The sequence below is a fragment of the Delphinus delphis genome, chromosome 11 (genome assembly GCF_949987515.2).
Source record: "Delphinus delphis chromosome 11, mDelDel1.2, whole genome shotgun sequence".
Taxonomy (NCBI): domain Eukaryota; kingdom Metazoa; phylum Chordata; class Mammalia; order Artiodactyla; family Delphinidae; genus Delphinus; species Delphinus delphis.
In genome coordinates this window covers 92,624,216-92,645,780 of record NC_082693.1, presented here as the reverse complement: position 1 = coordinate 92,645,780, position 21,565 = coordinate 92,624,216, and the positions used below count along the sequence as shown (strand labels likewise).

The 21,565-nt window shown below is 40.8% G+C and overlaps 2 protein-coding genes and 1 non-coding gene across 3 annotated transcripts in view; 2 read left to right on the top strand and 1 right to left on the bottom strand.

The window, feature by feature from the left end:
- Window positions 1–4,787, top strand: part of FAM227A (family with sequence similarity 227 member A) — a 59,547-nt gene extending 54,760 nt beyond the window's left edge. The window contains 1 exon segment of the mRNA XM_060025995.1: window positions 4,649–4,787. Within this exon segment, the coding sequence (XP_059881978.1) occupies window positions 4,649–4,787 (139 nt within the window).
- Window positions 4,788–15,099: 10,312 nt separating this feature from the next.
- Window positions 15,100–21,565, top strand: part of DMC1 (DNA meiotic recombinase 1) — a 39,602-nt gene continuing 33,136 nt past the window's right edge. Inside the window, exons 1-4 of the mRNA XM_060023955.1 lie at window positions 15,100–15,229; window positions 16,657–16,740; window positions 17,424–17,468; window positions 18,363–18,509. Of these exons, the coding sequence (XP_059879938.1) occupies window positions 16,690–16,740; window positions 17,424–17,468; window positions 18,363–18,509 (243 nt within the window). The 5' untranslated portion in view covers window positions 15,100–15,229; window positions 16,657–16,689. The remainder of the gene's footprint in view (window positions 15,230–16,656; window positions 16,741–17,423; window positions 17,469–18,362; window positions 18,510–21,565) is intronic.
- On the bottom strand, window positions 21,223–21,288 carry LOC132434621 (small nucleolar RNA SNORD58). Its single transcript, XR_009521344.1, has one exon. It is a non-coding gene; the product is annotated as a small nucleolar RNA SNORD58 (small nucleolar RNA).

Sequence of the window (21,565 nt, the reverse complement as noted above, 5' to 3'; positions counted from 1 at the left end):
CATTGAATCTACAGATCGAGTTGGGAAGAACTGACATCTTAACAATATTGTCTTTCTATCCATCAACTTGGAATATCTCTCCACTTATTTAGTTCTTATTGATTTCTTTCATCAGAGCTTTAGTAATTCTCCTCATACAGATCTTATACATATTTTGTTAGATTTATACCTAAGTGTTTCATTTTTGGGGTATTAATGTAAATGGTATTGTATTTTTAATTTCAAATTCCACTTGCTCATTGCTGATATATATCAATAGGAAAGAGACTGACTTTTTAAATTTTTATTTTTATTTTTTGGGGTGCTGCACCGCACAGCTTTGGGATCTTAGTTCCCCGACCAGGGATTGAACCCAGGCCTTCGACAGTGAAAGCACGGACTGCCAGGGAATTCCCACGATTGACTTTTTTTTTTTTTTTGCGGTACGCGGGCCTCTCACTGTTGTGGCCTCTCCCGTTGCGGAGCACAGGCTCCGGAGGCACAGGCTCAGCGGCCATGGCTCACGGGCCCAGCCACTCTGCGGCATGTGGGATCTTCCCGGACCGGGGCACGAACCCGTGTCCCCCACATCAGCAGGCGGACTCTCAACCACTGCGCCACCAGGGAAGCCCACGACTGACTTTTTTATATTAACTTTGTATCCTGCAAGTATGCCATAATCACTTACTAGTTCCAGGAAGTTTTTCGTCAATTCTTTTGGATTTTCTACATAGATGATCATGTCGTCTGTGAACAAAGACAGTTTTATTTCTTCCTTCTCAATCTGTATACGTTTTACTGTATTGTATTGTATTTTTGCATTAGCTAGAACTTCCAGTACAGTGTTGAAAATCAGTGGTGAGAGGGGCATGATTGCCTTGTTCCTGATCTTAGTGGGAAAGCTTCAAGTTTCTCACCATTAAGTATGATGTTAGCTGCATATTTTTGTAGATATTCTTTATCAAGTTGCAATAGTTCCCCCATTCCTAGTTTGCTGAGTTTTTATCATGAATGGGTATTGGATTTTTATAGTGCTTTTTCTGCATCTATTGATATGATCATGTGATTTTTCTTCTTTAGCCTGTTGATGTGTCAGATTATATTAATTGATTTTTAAATGCTGAACTGGCCTTGCATACGTGGGACAAATTTCACTTGGTCACAGTGTATAATTTTTTTGTTGTTGTTGTTGCGGTACGCGGGCCTCTCACTGTTGTGGCCTCTCCCGTTGCGGAGCACAGGCTCCGGACGCGCAGGCTCAGCGGCCATGGCTCACGGGCCCAGCTGCTCCGCGGCATGTGGGATCTTCCTGGACCGGGGCATGAAACCCGTGTCCCCTGCATCGGCAGGCGGACTCTCAACCACTGCGCCACCAGGGAAGCCCTAGAATTATTTTTATACATTGTTGGATTGACTGGCTTATATTTTGTTGAGGATGTTTGCATCTATGTTCATGAGAGATATTGGTCTATAGTTTTCTTTTCCTGTAACATCTTTGTCTGGTTTTGGTATTAGGGTAATTCTTGACTGGTAGAATGAGTTAAGAAGTATTCCCTCTGCTTCTATCCTCTGAAAGAGATTGTAGATAGGTATAATTTCTTCCTTAAATGTTTGATAGAATTCACCAGGGAATCCATCTGAGCCTGCTACTTTCTGTTTCTGAAGGTTATTAATTTTTTATTCAATTTATTTAATATATATATAGTTCTATTCATATGGTCTATATCTTCTTGTGTGACTATTGGCATATTGTGTCTTTCAAGGAATTAGTCCAGGAATTCCCTGGCAGTCCAGTGATTAGGACTCAGTGCTTTCAGTGCCAGGGCCCGTGTTCAGTCCCTGGACGGGGAACTAAGATCCTGCAAACCACACAGTGAGGCTGGAAAAAAAAAGGAACTGGTCCATTTCATGGACCAGTTGTTTATAGTACTGCTTTATTATCTTTTTAATGTTCATGATTCTGATATTAGTAATTTGTGTCCTCTCTCTTGTTTTCTTAATTAGCCAGGCTAGAGGCTTATCAGTTTTATTGATATTTTCAAAGAACCAGATTTTGGTTTTGTTGATTTTCTCTACTGATTTCCTGTTTTCAAGTTCATTGACTTCTGCTCTAATTTTTATTATTTCTTTTCTTTTGCTTACTTTGAATTTAATTTGTTCTTTTTCTGGTTTCCTAAGGTGGGAACTTTAGATGATTGATTTCAGATCTTTCTTCTTTTCTAATATATGCATATAATGCTATAATTTTCCCTCTAAGCACTGCTTTCAGCACACTCAGCAACCACATTCTCTTTCAAGGAGCATTTCCAGAATCCCACAAGTTTTGATAAGTTGTATTCTCATTTTCATTTAGTTCAAAATATTTTTAAATTTCTCTTGAAATTTCTTCTTTGACCTATGTGTTATTTAGTAGTATGCTGTTTAATCTCCAAGTATTTGGGGATTTTCCAGCTCTATCTCTGTTACTGATTTTCTAGTTTGATTCCATTTTGGTCTGAGAGCAGGCATAATGTGATTTCTCTTATTTTAAATCTGTTAAGGTATATTTTTTGGCCCAGAATTTGGTCTGTCTTGGGGAATGTTACATGTGAGCTTGTGGAGAATGTGTATTCTGCTGTTTTGGGGTGATGTAGTCTACAGATGTCAATTACATCCATTTGATTGTTGGTATTGTTGAGTTCAACTATGTCATTGCTGACTTTCTGCCTGCTGGATCTGTCCATTTCTGATTAGAGGGGTGTTGAGGTCTCTAACAATGATAGTGGAGTCATCTATTTGTCCTTGTTATTCAATTACTTTTTGCCTTATGTAGTTTGATGCTCTTTTGTTAGGATCATACACGTTAAGAATTGTTATGTCTTTTTGGAGAACTGACCCCTTTATCGTTATATAATGCCCTTCCTTATCCCTGATAACTTTTCTTGCTTTCGAGGCTGCTCTGTCTGAAATTAGCATAGCTACTCTTGCTTTCTTTTGATCAGTGTTATCACAGTATATTTTTCTGCATTCATTTACTTTTAATCTATAACCACATTCTCTTTTAAGGAGCACTTCCAGAAGTCCCAAACAACATTTCCACTTATGTCTCATTGCTAGAATGTGACTACATGGCTACAGCAATTTCTTTCTTTTTAATAAAATATTGTTTTAAAAACATTTAAAATGTTCTTTTATTAAAATAATAATTATTAATATTTATAATTATGATATAATTGTAAATATTATAATTAATATTTATAATATTAATGAGGTACAATTTCCCGTAAGATTTGCCCACTTTAAGGGTACAAAATTCAATGACTTTTAGTAAATTTACAGAGATTTGCAACAATTACTACAATCTAGCTTTAGAATTTTTTATCACCCCAGAAAGTTCCCTCATGCCCATGTGTAGTCAATTCCTATTACCCTCTCCCTTTTTAATAACCTGCCTGGAAATACCATATAACAGTACCAGTTTATTTCAAGGGCCAGATATTAGTCACATGGTGATGTTAGTTTCAAAGGAGGCTGGGAAATGTGTGACGGGTTTTTTTTTAAATCTGGCTCCATTGCTAAAGTAAAAGGGGAGAGTGGATGATGGGTTGTTAACTAACCATCTGTATCACAGATAGATGGTGTTATACTCTCCATTTCAGAGATGAAGAAACCAAAGCTTAATGAGTTAAGAAATTTAGCCAAGGAAAACTTTCAGTCTTAAACCTTCTAGTCGAAATTTTCCTTCAAACCAGAAAAAGACCACATTTTTTTTATACTAGGAGTTTAGCTTGAGGCCCACCTGTTTGAGCCATGGAATACTATAAGTTCAATGGTCACTCATTAGCAGTCTTTCTGATATCCATATTAGATTCTCAGAAATACAAAAAGCCGACTATTTTAATTCACCAATATTATTGTCATTCCCTCAGACTTGACTATCCTTCAACTACTTCTTTTTTTTAATTGAAGTATAGTTGATTTACAATGTTGTGTTAATTTTTGTTGTACAGCAAAGTGATTCAGTTATACATAAATATACATTCTTTTTTATATTCTTTTCCATTATGGTTTATCTTGGGATATTGAATGTAATTCCCTGTCCTATACAGTAGGACCTTGTTGTTTACCCATTTTATATAATAGTTTGCATTTGCTAACCCTAAACTCCCAGTCTGTCCCTCCCCTACCCTTTCGACTACTTCTTAATCTAGCTAACCCCTCACTAACCCTTAAAACCCAGTTCAGGCATCACCTCCAGGAAGTCTTCCCTGACTTGCCTTCTCAGGGTATTGTCTTGTGCTTTCCTGATCACATGCCACAGAACATAGCCTACTCTAGTTATAAATTTGCTTGTCCATCTCCCTAGATTGAGGTTTGTCCTTAAGGTCAGGAATACTGCCCTAGATGACCTTTTTTTCCCAGGGCCTAGTGCAGGGCCTGGCACCCAACAGGTCCTCAGTCAATACTTAGAAGATGAATGAGGGAGTCGTTGCAGTGTGTTCAGCACTCTGAACACACTGAACACACTCTGAACTGAATAACTCTTCAGTTATTTGCTATTGCCAATGTTACTGACTGTTTTGTAAACTTTTTGTTTCAATACCTATCAAGATTCTACTGAAACCTTTGAAGAAATCGCACTGAATTTTTGAGCCAATTTTTGTTGATGTCTTTTTTGTTTCCCCCACAGGAAGGAAAAAGAGGAGAGGGAAAGCGAATGGAAACAGAAGTTGAACTACTCTTCCTTCTCACCATCAAGCCCTGATGAATTCCATTCCCTGGAACTGGGAAGTCCCTACAAAATCTCTGATATTTCTGCTACCAGGTAGAACAACAACAGGAGAAAAAGAAAATTGTGGCCAAACGCTGAGAAATAGAAATAACTATTCCCAGGATAGGGGAAGGATTCCACTATAGTTTTTCCTAGGCTGAGTGAAAAGCAGGAGTGGGGAGATTTTTGCTTAGGTCACTACTTTTAGTCGTGCTAACAATATTAAATTATAATATAATAATCATGGCTACCATTAACTAACTGTTCACTCTGTACCAAGCACTAAGGTAAACACTATACAAACATGACCTCATTTTAACCTTCATAACAGTCCTATGAGGTAGAGATTATCCAGTGCATTTTATACAGCAACAAGCCCAGATTTGGAGAGGTTTCAAAAGTTCCCTGCAGCAGACCCTGGGTAAATAACAGTAGACACAGTCCCTATTCTCAAGGGGCTCACAGTCTGATAGAGAGAAGGCAGATATATCAACAAATAAATACCATAAGTTCCAGAAGTGCTGTTAGACAAAGGAGACAAAGAATGCAATGGCCTGGGAGCCATGCAGACACATTTTATAGAAGTGGTGTCCCTTGACCTGAGTCTGGAAAAGATAAGGTGTTTGTAAGGCAGGAGGAGGTGGATGAGGCAAGGGGTTGGCATTCTCAGTAGATGGAGCAGCAGAGGCAAAGGCTCAGAGGCAGGAAGTAATGCGGCAGGAGGTCAAGAAAGTGTGTGAGGGGCTCCAGGAGAGGTGAGCCTGGAGAAGATTCCTGGACAAATCATGAAGAGATTTTATTTTCTAAGTCGTGGGGAGCCACGAAGGATATTAAACAGGGAACCACGTGGCCATATTTGGATTTTTAAAGTCCTGATGGCTGATGGTGGTCTCCATGAAGGGAGTATGTATGTACTTTGAGGGATTTGCAAAGTCTCCGGCAAACATTTACCTCTATGTGAAACCCTGACTATACCACTTGATCAGTAGTCCACAAGCTTTCTTGATCTTGTATCTTTCTTGGTAAAACATTTATGAGAACTCAGCCCCTAATAATATATTAATTATTCAGTAATAATATATATAGTTCTATGCTAATATAATATGTATACTATAATACATACAGAAAATAGAAATTAAAAAGAATGAGATAAAAATATATAAATAGAAGTTCCAGTATCTTCTCCTATAATGGATCCATTGTGGATCCATCTATGGGTGGGGATGACTCCTCTGGATGAACCCCAGGTAACAATTAACCGGGTAAGGGAGTTACCTTTTAGTTTCCCCCACAGGAGAAGATGAAGCAGTAGAAGGAGCTTTGACTCTAAAAAGATCTGGGGTTTGCCCTGCCCCCTCTGTGACTGCCCTGCCCCCTCTGTGACTTTCAGTTAAGTTACCTAAATTCTCCAGGCCTGTTTCCTTGGCCATAATAAATGTGGAAGTTTGTTAATGTGTAAACAAGCTAACCCATATAAAGAGTCTGGCATAGAACTTGTCAATAATTAATAGGCAATATATTATTTTCATAAGCTTCTTACATTCCTTAATCCAGGAAGCCTTCGAGCATGCTTGAGAGCACTGGTCTGGCCCAGCCCAGAAAGACTCCCTGGTCTTCTAAGCCCTGGACCAGCTGGGTTCTCATCTCTTAGGGCAGTCCTTACCCTGTGCTTACCCATCATGGGGGACTGAAATGTCGAGGTTCCAGAAAATATACAAGTTCTTATTCATAGGGAAGAGCCTCCAAAGTCTAAAAGTTTCACATTCAGATGGGGCACAGCCTGTGTCCGAAAATGTCCCCCTAGACACCTCTTTCAGAGATCATTAAGGACTGGTGACCCCAGACCTTTAGGAGCCTGAGGAGGAGCAGACCTGCTCTTCCTGTTACAAACACTGGAAGGGAAATTGAAGGGAAGATTTCCCTGGCGCTGTGATAGGCATATTCCATCGGTTATCTTATTGAAGTCTCAGAACAGTCCTGTGAGGTAAATTTTATTTTTCTTGTTTTTTTTTTTAATATTTATTTATATTTGGCTGCGTGGGGCCTTAGTTGCGGCACACTTTCATTGTGGCGCATGGGCTCTCTAGTTGTGCAGGTGGGCTCCAGAGCACGTGGGCTCTGTAGTTGTGGTGCAGGGGGTCAGTAGTTGTGGCACGTGGGCTTAGTCGCCCCGTGGTATGTGGGATCCTAGTTCCCCGACCAGGGGTCGAACCCGCGTTCCCTGCATTGGAAGGCAGATTCTTAACCAAAAATAGGAAAGTCCCCCTATTTTTCTTGTTTTTCAAAGGAGGCAACTAAGACTCACTTGAGTTAAGGCCCCATGGGTCTCTTTCAAAAATCCATATCTCATCAGGCTACTCCTTTGCTTAAAACCTGCAGTTTCTTCTCAACCCCTAAGGATCCTAGGGATAAAATCCAAACTCTTAGACTCGAGGCCTTCATGAGGTGGCCCTGCCCACCTGCCCTCTCTCCTCTGTCTTCACCCACCACTCCCAACCACCTTTCAAGCCACATTGAGCCCCTGCAGCTGCATTAAGAGGCCAAGTTCTTCCAGCCCCCAGGCCATGCTTGGCACAAGCTTCTTCCTCTGCAGGAAAATTTCCCCTCCTACCCCTGGCCTCCTTCCCCAGCCAGCTCCTCCTGCTTCTTCAAAGTCAGTGCAAATAATGACTCCTCCAGGAAGCTTTCCCTGACACACGCACAGAAGATCAGGGTTCAGCACTTCTCCTGAAAGCTCTCAGACCTTCCATACCATGAAAACTTGCTGAGCCCAAAGCAGTGCAAGGAACTACATTGGAACATTCTGGACTGGGAGGTTTGGGGCAGACCCATTTTTGAGAAAGCATCCAGCAGTTGTTTCACATCGTTTCTGCGCTAGAATAGAGGATGAAGCCAGCTTCAAGTGCACATGCACTGAAGGGTAAAGGATCAGATGCTGACATACTCGGCATTTTCCTGAGTTCAGAGCCTTGATTTTCCCATCTGTCGGGGACAGGACAACTAGAAGTCATGGTGCTCTTTGCAGAAACCTATAAAAATATTACCAAATTATTTTGGTAATAAAGGACTATTGACTAAGATAAAATATGAATCTTTAGATAGCTGCCAAGTTATCTTAAAATAACATAACACATAATATGTTAAGAAATCACAACTAACTTTCCTCTTAATTATAACTTTTACTTACTCATTTGTTTTTATCACCTTGAGTACGCAACGTAGTTGTGTTTGCCAGGTCCTTATTCTCTCCTAAGCATGATACGTGTATTATTTAATTCTCACAGCACTTCTGTGAGATATGGGATGTTGTTATCCTCATTTTACAACTGAGGAAACTGAGGCTTAGGGAGGTTCGTGACTGGCTCAGGTGCTCACATTTGGTAAGCAGTGGAGCCAGGATTTGAAACCAGTAGTCAGACTCCAGGGCCTGGGCTACAGCCTAACAAGGCTTAAGAGGTGAACTTGGGACTTCCCTGGTGGTCCAGTGCGTAAGACTCCGCGCCCCCAGTGCAGGGGGCTGGGGTTTGATCCCTGGTCGGGGCACTAGATCCCACATGCATGCCACAACTAAGGGTTTGCATGCTGCAACTAATAAGTTTGCATGCCGCAAGTATTAAGTTCGCATGCCACAACTAAGACCCGGCGCAGCCAAAATAAATAAATAATAAATAAATAAAGATTAAAAAAGAGGTAAAGTTAATATAAAGAAAGTTTTATCAATTCATTTTTTCCTTTGATTAGAGAAACAGTCACTGATATTGGAGTATAGCAGCATGGTTTGCACCCCATTGGTTTAGGCTATGGAATCTCCAGGTTAAGAGGGGCTTTTAATACTATTGTTTTTGACATCCATTTTAGAATTTAGAATGGAAGAGGAAACAACCAATTCAGTTCATTTTAACAAGTATTCACTGCTCTTTCCTCTTCCTTGAACATACTTTGGCCACTTTTTCATCTGGCTAGATCCTATCTGACCCTTAAAGCCCACTCAGATGTTGTCACTTCCAGGAAATCTCCCCAGACTGCCCTAGTGACTGCCTATTTTGTACTCCACCAAATATGTCCTACTGTAGTCATGGAGTTGTCTGTCTCCCTCTCTGTACTGTAAGTCTCCCAAGGGCCTTTTATCATTAAGCACTGAGTCTCCTGCACCTGTTCCTGTGGCTGGCACATAGTAGGGATTCAGCAAATTCTTTTTTTTTTGGCCATGTCATGCAGCTTGCGGGATCTTAGTTCCCCGACCAGGCATCGAACCTGGGCCCCTGGCAGTGAGAGTGCAGAGTCCTAAGCACCGGACCACCGGGGAATTCCCGGGATTCAGCAAATTCTTGATGAGGGGATTAATGATTAGCTAATGTGTGTTTAGCATTCTGCTCCAGTTAATTGCTTATAGAAAAAAACAACTTATTACATTTTAGAACTTTGTCTGTCTATACTCAAAGTTAGGAATAAAGCCTCTTAAAAATCACACTTTTTAAATTTTTGTTTTTATTTTAATTAAAGTAATACATATTCATCCTTTAAGAATCAAATAGAGAGGCAACTCTGGGGCCAGACCACCTGGGGCCAGACCACCTGGCTAATTCTAGCTCCACGACCTACTAGCTGTGTAAGCTTGATCAATCATTTAACTTCTCTGCATCTCAGTTTTTTTATCTGTAGAATGGGGATGATAATATTATGTACAGCATAAGGTTGTTATGAGGATTAAATTGGTTAACATTTGTAAAGAAAGCACTTAGAACAGTGCGTGATGCAAAGTAATATATAAGGCACCTTAAATTAACTGATTGAATTAACTAATGCAAAGCATAATATAAGGCTTATTAAATTAACTAATTAATAGTTCTACAAAGCTTGTTACAAAAAATTGCACTCCTCCGGACCCCCTTTCCCATTCCCCAGCAACACTTTCCACTTTCCTAACTGATTGTTTTGGTATGTTTTCCTCCATACGTCTAAATACCATGGTGCTCTGGCTCCTTGATTTTTTAGTGTTAGGCATTATCTATTGAATTCACACTAGGAAAAGTGAGGACTGGGCTCTCTCTCACTTGCACACACTTCCGCTCTCCCATCCTCCCAATGTGTCTCTGTTGTGATTCTGGTTGGATCATTAATCAGCATTATTATACTATCAACACCACTGCCATGAGCTACAGAGTATACTTTGGTTATTTTTATTTCTTGCAAAACTTTTTGCTATCCCTGGAACTAAGTCTCTTTTTCAATCTACCTGTTTTCTTTCTTTTTTTTTTTTTTTTATGTACTCATCTCAGTTTATCTCCAAATTTTCCCTTGGTTGTATAAGTCTCCCAGTACATTCAGACACTTTACATAATCTATCAATTCCACCTTCATTTCCCAGCCTTCTGATCTGCTTCACTCTAAGTGGTTGATTTCCAGGCTGTTTATATAATCCTGGGGATTCCTTTCTTCATTCTCTTGATCACACTGGTTTTTTAATCTGTTTCTGTTTGTATCTTTATGGTTCATCCACAGAAAGGTCATCAAGAAGTCAAAACCAATGCAGAAAAAGTAGTCTTCCTTATCCTCTCACCTTCCAGCTCACCTGCATGAATCCTTATCCAAGAATCAGAAGGACTTTCTGGATGAAGCCTGCACATGTTGTTGGATTTAATCTAAAATAGAAACAACAAAGCAAACAAATAAAAAATAATACTGCAATACATTTAGTCATTCGTAGTCATCCATGGGACAAAGAATATTAAAGTCCTCTCCTACCCTGGGCCAAAGTCAGGATTTAAACTGACATAAAGTCACCTCATTCATTCATGCATTTGCTTACTAATTCTTTCATTCACTTGTTTATTAATAACAACACTATGGAGTATATATTAGTATGTATTATATAACAGTAATCATAGGAGACATAATTTATTGAGTACTTACTATGTGCTGAGTACTCTAAATCCTTTTCAAACCTTATCTCAGATTAACCCTCCTGCCCCCTTCTCTCCCAAGGTGGGTGTTGTTACCTCCATTTCTCCTAGGAGGACACTGGGGCTTGGAGAGGTTGAGGAAGCATTCACTAGGTATCTATCCTATACCATGCTTGCACATACCAGGTCCTGTTGATACAGAGATGAATAAAGACATAGTCCCTGGCCTTCCCTGGTGGCACAGTGGTTTAGAGTCCGCCTGCCGATGCAGGGGACATGGGTTCATGCCCCGGTCCGGGAAGATCCCACATGCCGCGGAGCGGCTCGGCCCGTGAGCCATGGCCGCTGAGCCTGCGCGTCTGGAGCCTGTGCTCCGCAACGGGAGAGGCCACAACAGTGAGAGGCCCGCGTACCTCAAAAAAATAAATAAATAAATAAATTGCAACATGCAGACATTTTTTGGATCCCAGTTGATCCAAGCTTTAAAAAATACATGGCATTTATGAGACAATTGGGTTTTTGAATAATGCCTGGATATTTGATATTAAAAATTATTATTTTTGGGGTGTGATAATGGTGTTAACGGTTATGTTTTTAAAAAGAGTCCTTATCTTTTAGAGATACATACTGAAATGTTTACAGAAGAAATTATATGACATGTAGAATTTGCTTCAAAATAATATAAAAGGGAGGAAGTGGATGGAGGTATAAGTGAAACAAGACTGGCCATGTGTTGAAAATTGCTGAAGTTGGGTGATGGGGATATTATAACATTTTACTTAAAAACATTAAAGGCATTACTGGGGACTAGGTACTTTAAAGCGTATTTTTACAGATTATTTTGTCTTCTCTTATAGCCCTGTAAATGATGTACAATTTTCTCTATTTTCAAACTGAGGCCTTTCTTGATTGAAGCTACCATTGCCCCTGTCTTGGACTTTTACAGTGTTCTTCTAGGTATTCTCCTTGCCCTCTCTCTTGCTTCCTCCAATCCATTTTCCACACGGCAGCCCAAATACTTCAAGTATCTTAACCCATTAATTCTCACAACTCAGTACCAATACTATTCTTGGTTTTCACATGGGGAAACTGAAGCACAAAGAGGTTTAAATAAATTTTCCCAAGACCACATAACTTGTAAATGGCCGAACTGTACTATAAGTCTGGCATAGTTGCCATGCCTATGTGTACTCATATCATACTTCTATAAATGGAAAATAAAATCACATATGAACATACAAGATCTGTCATATACTGGATTAGCATATTAATAGGCTGAGAGCCTGAACACTGGAGCCAGACTGTGAACCTTAGGCAAGTTACTTAACCTTGTGGTGCCCCAGTTCCACCATCTGTAAACAGAGATAATAATAGTTCCTACCTCATGGTATCTTTGTGTGAAGTAGATGTGTTCATCTGTGGAAAGAAGTTAAGTGATGTGTTAGCTATCAACAAACGTTACCTTTGGCATCTGAGAGTTCCTTTCTCCCTAGTACCTTTTACTCCAGCAGAACCACTTGCAGCTCCCTAAATAAGCCTCTGTGTTCCCTCTGCCTTTCCCACCCTGCCCAGCTGGCAAATCCTCACTTATCCTTTCAGCCCCAAATTAAGGGTCACCACCTCTGTGAGGATCCCCCAGGGAGAGGTCTACTTGGTTCCCAACTGTGTGTGTAATCCCTCTTATCTCACCTTGTGTGTTATTATCTGTTTCTGTATCTATCTTCCCTAGTAGACTCATCCCTTCTTGAGAGTAGAGACCTGTCTATCTCCATATCCAGCAGAGAGCTGGGTCCAACAGTGTTTAATAAATGTTGGTTAAATAAACGGTCGTGAACATGCCTCTCTGAGTAGCTGCGTGCCAAAGTTAGAAGTTTTTCAAATTTGGAAATAACTCTAAATAAATGAGAAAAGCCTCAAATGACTGATACGTATTATGTATATGTATATACGCTACTGCAATTGCCTATAAACTTATCTATAGCCCACACTAGGGTTTGTGTCTTGCTTGTTGTTGAATCCCTGGCAACAAACACCTAGTACAGTGTCTGACAAGCAGTAGGGTCAATAAACATTTTAAAAAATAAATGTGCTTAAGGGGAGGTATACCCAAAGAAATTTTTTTGTAATGACCCTTCATTCTTTAGTTCTGTACTAAAGCATTTCTCACATTTGAGCTCTTGAAACCAATAATATGCATCCATAGGCACCAGTTTGAAGCTACCCAACTGTACACGGTGGAGTTATATGCCTCTATTTGATTATAAGGTGGTTGTCCACAGAGGGGCAGTAAAGTGTAATGGTTTAAAATTCAGGTCACCTGTAATTCCACTGCCTGTTTTTTATTTCTTAGAATATCATAAAATGACACACATTTTAAAAAATTTGTAGAGACCTTGTAGACTCGCTGAAGGATTTGAGAAATTGGGAAAGCTAATTGACACAATTACTAATTGGTTACTAATTGACACAAAAGCTTTGGTTTGCCATGCTCTATATCTAGGATAGGAAAGTAGCATTTTGCCATGCAGGATTTTTCTCTAATACAGTCATTCTTATAAGTCTTTTACGGCTTCTCAGTTTTGTGTCATACTTGAAAAGACTTGTCTTACTCTGAGATAGTAAAAAATTTTCCCATGTTTTCTTCTAGTACTTTTATTATTTTATTGTTCAGATTTAATTTCTTGATCCATCTGGAATTTATTTTGGTATAAGCTATGAAGTATGGCTACAATTTTATTTTTCTTCCAGATGACTACCTAGTTTGTTCCAACACCATTCACTGATTTCATTTCCCCACTGATTTGAAATGCCACCTTCATCATATTCAGAATTTTTGTAAGGTATTAAAGACTAGTGGTTTTTTGGTCCTGATTTAAGTGGAAAGATCTTCAAGTGTACTTTTGAACTACCCCAGGGTTTTGGATTTTTTTTTTTAAATTTTAAAGTTGTATATAACCATCAATATCCTATCCAAACGAAATTTTTATGCTTACTTCACGAATTTGTCATTACCAAGCTCGCTTCAGTTTCTTTAAGTGTACTGCACACAACCTTTAAGTATTATGAACATTTCTCTCTCCCAGCTGTCACTACACCAAACTGCATATGTTATATTTCCCTAAATCATCTCGCTGTGCTCTTTGCAGCTCTTCTGTACGGTTGCTGTCTCCATCTAACAAGTTGCTCAGAAGTTACTATAATTGTTTTAGGTGAGGCCCAAAGAGAAAGCCTATCGTCACTATCCAGTTCATGTCAAAAATGGGCATTAATTTCCATTTAACATGGACAGGCTGTGTTTCCGGAAAGTAACAGAGTTTGAAGAACTATGGAGCTATTTGTAGGTTCTTTAAACAATCCACCTGGGGGGAAGGGGAATGTCCTACAAACGGCCAGCTGCTATTGTGGGAATTTTTTCCTATTTATTCCAGCAAAAGAAGATTCAGACACTGAAGAAAAAGGGTCGCCCTGTACTAGGTCTTGAACCCAAAGAACTGTTTGCACAGATATTCATCCAAGATACATTGCAGCCTCCACCTCAACAGATGCTCTTTCAAATGTTTCATGACTCTCCTCAACAGTCAGTTTCCATTTAAGGGGAGGAGGATGACGCTGCCAGAGATGGCTCTGCTGGCATGAAGGCTGGCCTAAAATTTCTATTTAAAAGCTGGATCAAAATATGTTTGGCTTCTGTTGTCTATTTAAAATTTCAAGTTAAGGCGAAGAAAAATTACGCTCCATCGTGAATGGGCCTTGGGTGCCTCACTCACAGACTAGAGTGGCAAATGGTAAGAGAGTCACAGAGAAAGGAGAGAAAGTAGGAACGCGGACTGAGGTATTAGGTACAGACTGTGAAGCCAGATATGAAAAACTTGGAGTGAAAAGAAAAGCCTTGAGCAGGGGGAAAGACCCCCATATTCGACCTCCTAACCCGAGGATCCTGATTAAGATAAGCATTCTGCATGTCACCTGTCACCGCGTCAGCCACCTCCGCCCAGCACCCCTCCCCCGCCTCATGGCCTTCCACCTCCTGACCCCTTTCCAGCGGCCTCTCTTCATATCAGAACACGCCCCACCTAAGGGCCTTCTTTCTCACAGCTGCCTGTCTTCATCTCAGCGCCCACCTCAGTACCCGCTAATCCGATGCGTCTCCTCAGTGCCCCCACCTCAGTCCTCTCCCTGACCTCAGCACCTCTCTCCGCTCTAGAGACGCCCCAGCCTCCCCTCCGACCAAAGCCCCTCTCCTCAGCACACTCCCTCCACCTGAGCGCCCGCCTCACCCCAGCGCGCACCCTCTGAGGCTCCTTTTGCTGCTCCAAGTTGCTCCCGGCCCTCCCGCCACCCCGCCCCCTCGTCCTCTGCCCCGCTCCGGGTTCCGCCCCTCGCTCTTCGCTCCGCCCACGGTGGGCCCGCCCCTCCGTCCGGGTCCCGCCCACTCCAGCCGCTCGCCCGGACTAGTCGTTTGGCGCCAAACCTCTCTGTCAGCGACAGGACGCCCGTCTCCGCGTTCTGGTTCTGAGACAGAATCCCTGAGGACTGGAAGGCCCGGGCGGGGGGCGGAAGGGATTCAGATACCTTGAAAACCCCCGGGAGACTGTGGGTACGAGTGGAGTTTGTGGCAAAACGGGAGGGCGGGTGAAGAATCTGAGGGGAAACTCAGGGTTTCCTTTCTTTGGTCATTGTCGTTGCTGGGCCCTGGGCTGGTGGCTTCGTGGGTCCCGTCCCCAACCCAGCCCCCGGAGGGAATCTCAGTGCTCTCGAGGGATTTCCAGCATCCTTATTTTAAACCAAGTCGGACCTAAGTCTTGAGGAGGCCTCCTCGGCCTTCTAATGAGGGAGTCAGGTGTCAGGAAAACGGCTGTGGTGGGGGGAGGCGGTGAGGGTGATCCGGACCGCGCTCCCCACGATGAGGGACAGCTTCTGGTGCCTTAAGCCGAGGTGTCCGGGAGCCCTACCTTGGATTCAGCTGTTCACCCCGTCCACTGCTATTTGAGATAGATGGAGAGCAATCTTTTTGTTTATCAGGGAGAAAAGAAAGGACAGTGGAATTTGGGGTTATCACACATATGATTAGCTATCTGACTGAGGGACCGTACTCCAGAAGATTCCATCTCCACTGTCTCCTCGTTTGCCTCGAATACTTTGCTGTTCAGAGGTACTAGGTGGTAGCGACCATACCTCTACCTTAGCAGTTTGTTCCCCCTCTGGGCCGGGCCCCAACCTGAATTTGGTGTTAAGCAAAGAGATGGAATAGACCAAGAAAACGGATTACTTGGACCACGTTTTCTAATGAAAACAGTCATACCTTGTAGCCCTGAGATCTTAAAACAACTGCTACAGTGTTAAATCAAAGACTATCTGCTTATTGGCCCTAATATTTTATCATGTTTAAATATTGGGTATCTGCCATAATTTTAAATCTTAAAAAAAATACATCATGAAACTAGGAAATACTATAAACAAAATACATCTAATGTTTTATTAAACAAAAATATATATGTTACAAGAGAGCCCATTCATAATTCCCAAGCAGGAAGTCATCCCTCATATATGAGAAAAAATATATATCTTTTTTTTGAGGATAGACTAAGTTCTAGGTGCCAGGGAGAATACAAGGAAGATTGACTTAAGGCCAAGGTTCTTAGAGTGTTGTTAACCAACATGAAAGTTTAATAACAATATGGAATTCTAATATTCTACTTCTAAATAACATTCCAAGGCAACAAAAAAGATATTATTAGTCATGATTAATTGTGCTATAGGGAACTGAAAGATGATACAAAGTGGCCAGTTTTGAGGAAAGAGAAAAGAAACTAAGTCCCCATCCCCACATACACACACCAACAAAAGACGTAACGCCACAGGCTTGGAGAAAGAAGATAGGCCAGCCCAGTTGTTCCAAACTAAATATTTTTCTAATTGTCCTTCTGGTCCTTGATATCTGAAATGAAATCAAGAAGGTCTATGGGCAAAGGATTTTGTACTATATGATCTATGACTACTTCTTAATATTTCTTATTTTTCCAGAATTGATTATTTTTCTGCTGTTCACCTTTCAATATGAAGGAGGATCAAGTTGTGCTGGAAGAACCAGGATTCCAAGATGAAGAAGTATGGCTAGAATGTTGAAAGATATGTAGACACTCAGTCATTCTACAAAAATGAAGTTCCTTCTCTGTTAACTACTATTTTTAGAAACTGAGATTAGAAATAAAACATAGTTCTGGAGAGAGGCAATATTACAAATATGTAACAACTTGTTTGGCAAGGGGTGCTAAGATTAGCTACTTAGCAGCTGGCATGAAAGTATTTTAATAATTTAACAAGTGGTATGGCTATACCGGTACCTATGCTTACTGGTACCGAATAGCAGAGGAAGGAGTGCACGGTCTGGTGGGGAAGAAGATTGAGAAAACATATTTAAAAATAGATTGTGCTGTTCCACTCTTTTGGATTAAGGTCTTAAAAATTTGGAGAGGCCATGGGACTTCTCTGGTGGTCCAGTGGTTAGGACTCCGTGTGTCCACTACAGGGGACTCGGGTTCGATCCCTGGTCGGGGAACTAAGATCACAGGTGCCTGTTGGGCTTCGCGTTGCTTTCAGTGTTGGCACTTCTTTTAAGTATGTAACAATGTGTTTGAAAAAGCATTATTGATCCTACCTCAGTCTGTCTAGAGAAGTGGAACTTGAGGCATTTTGGAGTGACTCATAATACTGAATTAACTCTTTAAAATATGTGAAACAGTTGGATATGAAGAATCAACCCTCCTTTTTTTCTGTTCCATGTCCTTTAGGAATCTTTGTTTCAAGACATTGACCTGTTACAAAAACATGGAATTGTAAGTATTTTTTCAATGCTGTGTGAAATTGTCCATTTTAGAGTTTCTGAGTCTTGACTTTATTGGCATTTGGGACTGGGTAATTCTTTGTTTTGGGAGACTGTCCTGTGCATTCTAGGGTGTTTAGCAGCATCCCTGACTCCTAAACACACACTATATGCCAGTAGCAACTCTCTAGTTGTGACAACCAAAAATTTCTCCAGATATTGTCAAGTGTCCCCAGGGGGCAAAATTGCGTCCAGCTGGAGGCATTCAGAGCTATCTACTGTTTTCATCAACAGAAAATTCACCTTCTGTGTCATGTGATTAAATGACGTTGACAGAAATCAAGACTTTAAGTAACTAGCTAGATGAATTTCAACAGCAATCAGTTGGCAGTAAAACTTCTCTGACATTACCCTTTGAAGCCCTCACATTTAATCTTTTTCAGTTGAATTTAGAAAATTGGAGCAAGAGAAAATCCTGGTCTTTTGGTTATGTAGTTATTTGCATTCTCCAAAGGTAAAGAAAAAAATCTTTAAAAAATTTTAAAGAACATTTTGGTAATGAAGTTCTGTAGAAGGAAGGAGCTGAACTGAGGGGGTTGAACGTGTGATAAATTTGTTAGCTTTCCTACCAACAGACTTCTCTTTTGAATTCCTTGTTGCATTGCCATGGTCTCACTAACATTCTTGGGAAATCAGGGCACAGCCAGAACATTTGGCATCATGCTGGGTATGTTCTACTCAGATATTTCCAGAACATTTGGCTACATGGTGGGTGGGTTCCACCTGGCCGCTTGTATAAAATTGGCATCATGATGAAAGTAGATGGACACAAAAGCACATGACATAGTATGGGAGCCTTTCAGGCTGGCATTTTCTCAATCTGCTGCACCCATTCTTTTACTTACAGAATGTGGCTGACATTAAGAAACTGAAGTCAGTAGGCATCTGTACCATCAAAGGGATACAAATGACAACAAGAAGAGCGCTGTGCAATGTCAAAGGGCTCTCAGAAGCAAAAGTGGACAAGATTAAAGAGGCAGCCAACAAGCTTATTGTAAGCAAAATCCATTCTTTGTTGTTTTAGCTTAGAAGGGCCCTGTGAGTCTCTGTAGCCTTTCTCATTATGTACACTAGCAGCTATTGTGAGAACTCTGAGTTCCTGTAGATCACAAGATATACGCCCCATGTTAACTTTTCATCATGTCGGTTTCAAAGCAATTAATTTCTGAAAGAATGAGACAGGGGTTAAGACACCTGGAAAACTATGAAGGTAATTTTTTTTTACCAAAACTTTTCTTTTTGTCTCCCTTTATATTACTTTTTTCCCTTTCTGTGTCTCTGCCTTTCCTTCTCCTTTTCTTCTTTTTTTTTTTTTTTTTTTTGGCCATACCACGTGACTTGCAGTATCCTAGTTCCGGGACCAGGGATTGAACCTGGGCCCCCGGGCAGTGAGAGCACCAAGTCCTAGCCACTGGACTGCCAGGGAATTCCCTCCTTCTCATATTTTTTATCTTCCTCCTCCTTATTTTTGTCTTATCTCCTCAAACATTGTATCTACGGCTGTTGTGAAGTGCTCAGCAGCAAAGAAGTTGCTCTCTCCTGCTATAGGCATTTGATAAGAGAGCATTGCATTTGAAAACGACAGCAGTGGCTGGGTCTACATGTGTGCAGTTAAGATAGATATGACCAAGAATGTGCTCACTGAGGCACCTGAGCTTAAAGCTAAGTGAAACCTATACCTTGTAGCTGGGCCCACAGAACACAAGAGACCTATGCAGCCGAGAGGCTCCAAGCAAAAACACACGCCTTTGACCCAAGCTTTTGTGTAGAGCTTTTGGGGGCCACTGGAAGCACCAGCTCTGGAAATAAGAATATGCAGAAAGGCAAAGTCTCCCTCTTTGCAGAAGAGCAGGCTTCTCCATTTCTACATGTGTATGTGAGGCTCTCATTCCCACCAAGTCCTAGAAAGTCTCTTCACTGACAGCCATCCAGTTTCCTTCCCCAGAGGCAGTTGAGGCATGAGAGTGATGCAATGTGGTCCTGAGCTTGGAGAGGACCCAAGTGAACTGCTCTGAACACAGCTCAGTTGCTTTACCTTCTGAGTACTCTTGGGCAGTGTACCTGCAAGTCAGTTCCATAACTGCCAGGGTATCTAACGAAGCCCTAGAGCAGCACCCAGGGTTTGGGAAACTGCTGCTTTATAGCTCCTAGGCATTAGTCTTCTTTTCTTTGGAAAATAATTCTATTACCAAAGAAAAGAACCTCTCTCCTTCTCATGTACCTACTAATGCACCAAGAGTCTCATCCTTTCTTAACTAAAGCTATTTATTCTGAAAGAAAGAGAAAACGATTGAGACATAGAGGGAGAGACAGAGACAGACAGAGACAGTTAACGTCACAGTACAGCGGTATGTATCAGAGTCATCTGGAGTGGCTTGTAAAGAACACAGAGGCCCAGGCTCGTTGACTTAGGGTTAGGCATGGGCTTTCCCCCACTTCACGTTCTCTGAAGTTTGGGAACCACTGTCATAGTATAAAACAACAAAGAGGGGAATACATTAGACCACATCAGGACCTATTTTCACTAGTTAGAACACCGCATCAGCTGTAGCTCATTAATTCAACCAATATGTAGTATATCTAACGTGAAAAATATTGTATCATGAATATTGAAAACTGAAATTCCTGTGCTCCTTCCAACTTCTAGAGCTGGGGGAAATGATGCTATTGAATGAAATCAACTGAATCACTTAGTAAAGTACCATTCTACTTTATGCCATAAATATATCTCATTTAATCCTTACAACTCACCTATGAAAGAGACACTATTATCCCCGTTTGACCCAAAAGAGGAAGCCGAAGTACAGCAAGATTAAGTAGTTTACCTGACATCACACAGCTAATAAGTATTAGAGACATATTTTGAACCTTGGTAGGGTGACTCAAGAGCCTGTGTTCTTTTTTTTTTTTAATTTTTTCTTTTTTTTATTGTGGTAAAATACACATAACATAAAATTTACCATCTTAATCATTTTTAGGTAGACAGTTCAGTGGTATTAAACACATTCACATTGTTGTTGCAGCCATTACCACCATCCCTTCCCCATAACTGCTTTTTTTTAAAAATTTTATTTTATTTAAACTCTTTTTTTTTTTTCTGGAATATCTTTTTCTTCTGTGTAACCTCCGCTTCTGGTTTAGGAACACTCTGTTCTTTTTCATTAAGGATCATTCAATATGGCAGGGAGAGCTCATGTATGGGTTGATCCAACCATAAGCTCTGTAAGTCCTGCGCCACATCTTGGGGGCTTTGTTCACCTGGATGTGCTCAATGACCAGAGAATCTACATCTAAGTCCTTAAGTTCAGCATTACTCTCTGCATTTTTGAGCATGTGCAGTAAAAATTCAGCACTCTTTTTGGGCCACCAACCCTGAGTCCAGCCCCACTGTTTTGCCTGGGCACACCTACCAGCTCCACCATTGTAAAGTCAGAATGGCACACATTGCTTCTTTACAGTGACATCCTTCAGATACTTGGTGGCTTTTCAGATATGCATACCCTTAATGGCCTGGGCAGTTTCATGAGTGTTCTTAAAGTGAACACGAAGATTTGAATCTCTTGATTTGCATGATTTCGTGGGGTTTTCTGGGTCAAGTGAATAGCGAACCATTTTTAGAGGTCACCTGGAAGCGAGCAAGAATAATTCTGTCAACATATATTTACAGTAACTCATATAGTTTATATATGTACTAAACGCTGCCGGCAGCTACTCAGAGAGTTGTTGTTTTCACGATTAATCCAAAGGTGTCCTAAGAAATGCCATCATTGCAGTCTTTTTTAAAAATTTAATTTAATTAATCTATTTTTTTCTATTATTTTTCAAATTCTTTTCCCATTTAGGTTATTACAGAATATTGAGCAGAGTTCCCTGTGTTATACAGTAGGTCTTTGTTGGTTATCTATTTGAAGATAAGAGCCTATGTTCTTAAGCATGATCTTGTGCTGCCTTCAAAGACAAATGAACTGTAGCTTATATCAAATGATGACCCTGGTAATCAAGTATATAGCTTTTGGTGGGATTTGAAATTAAAACCATCATCTTATACCC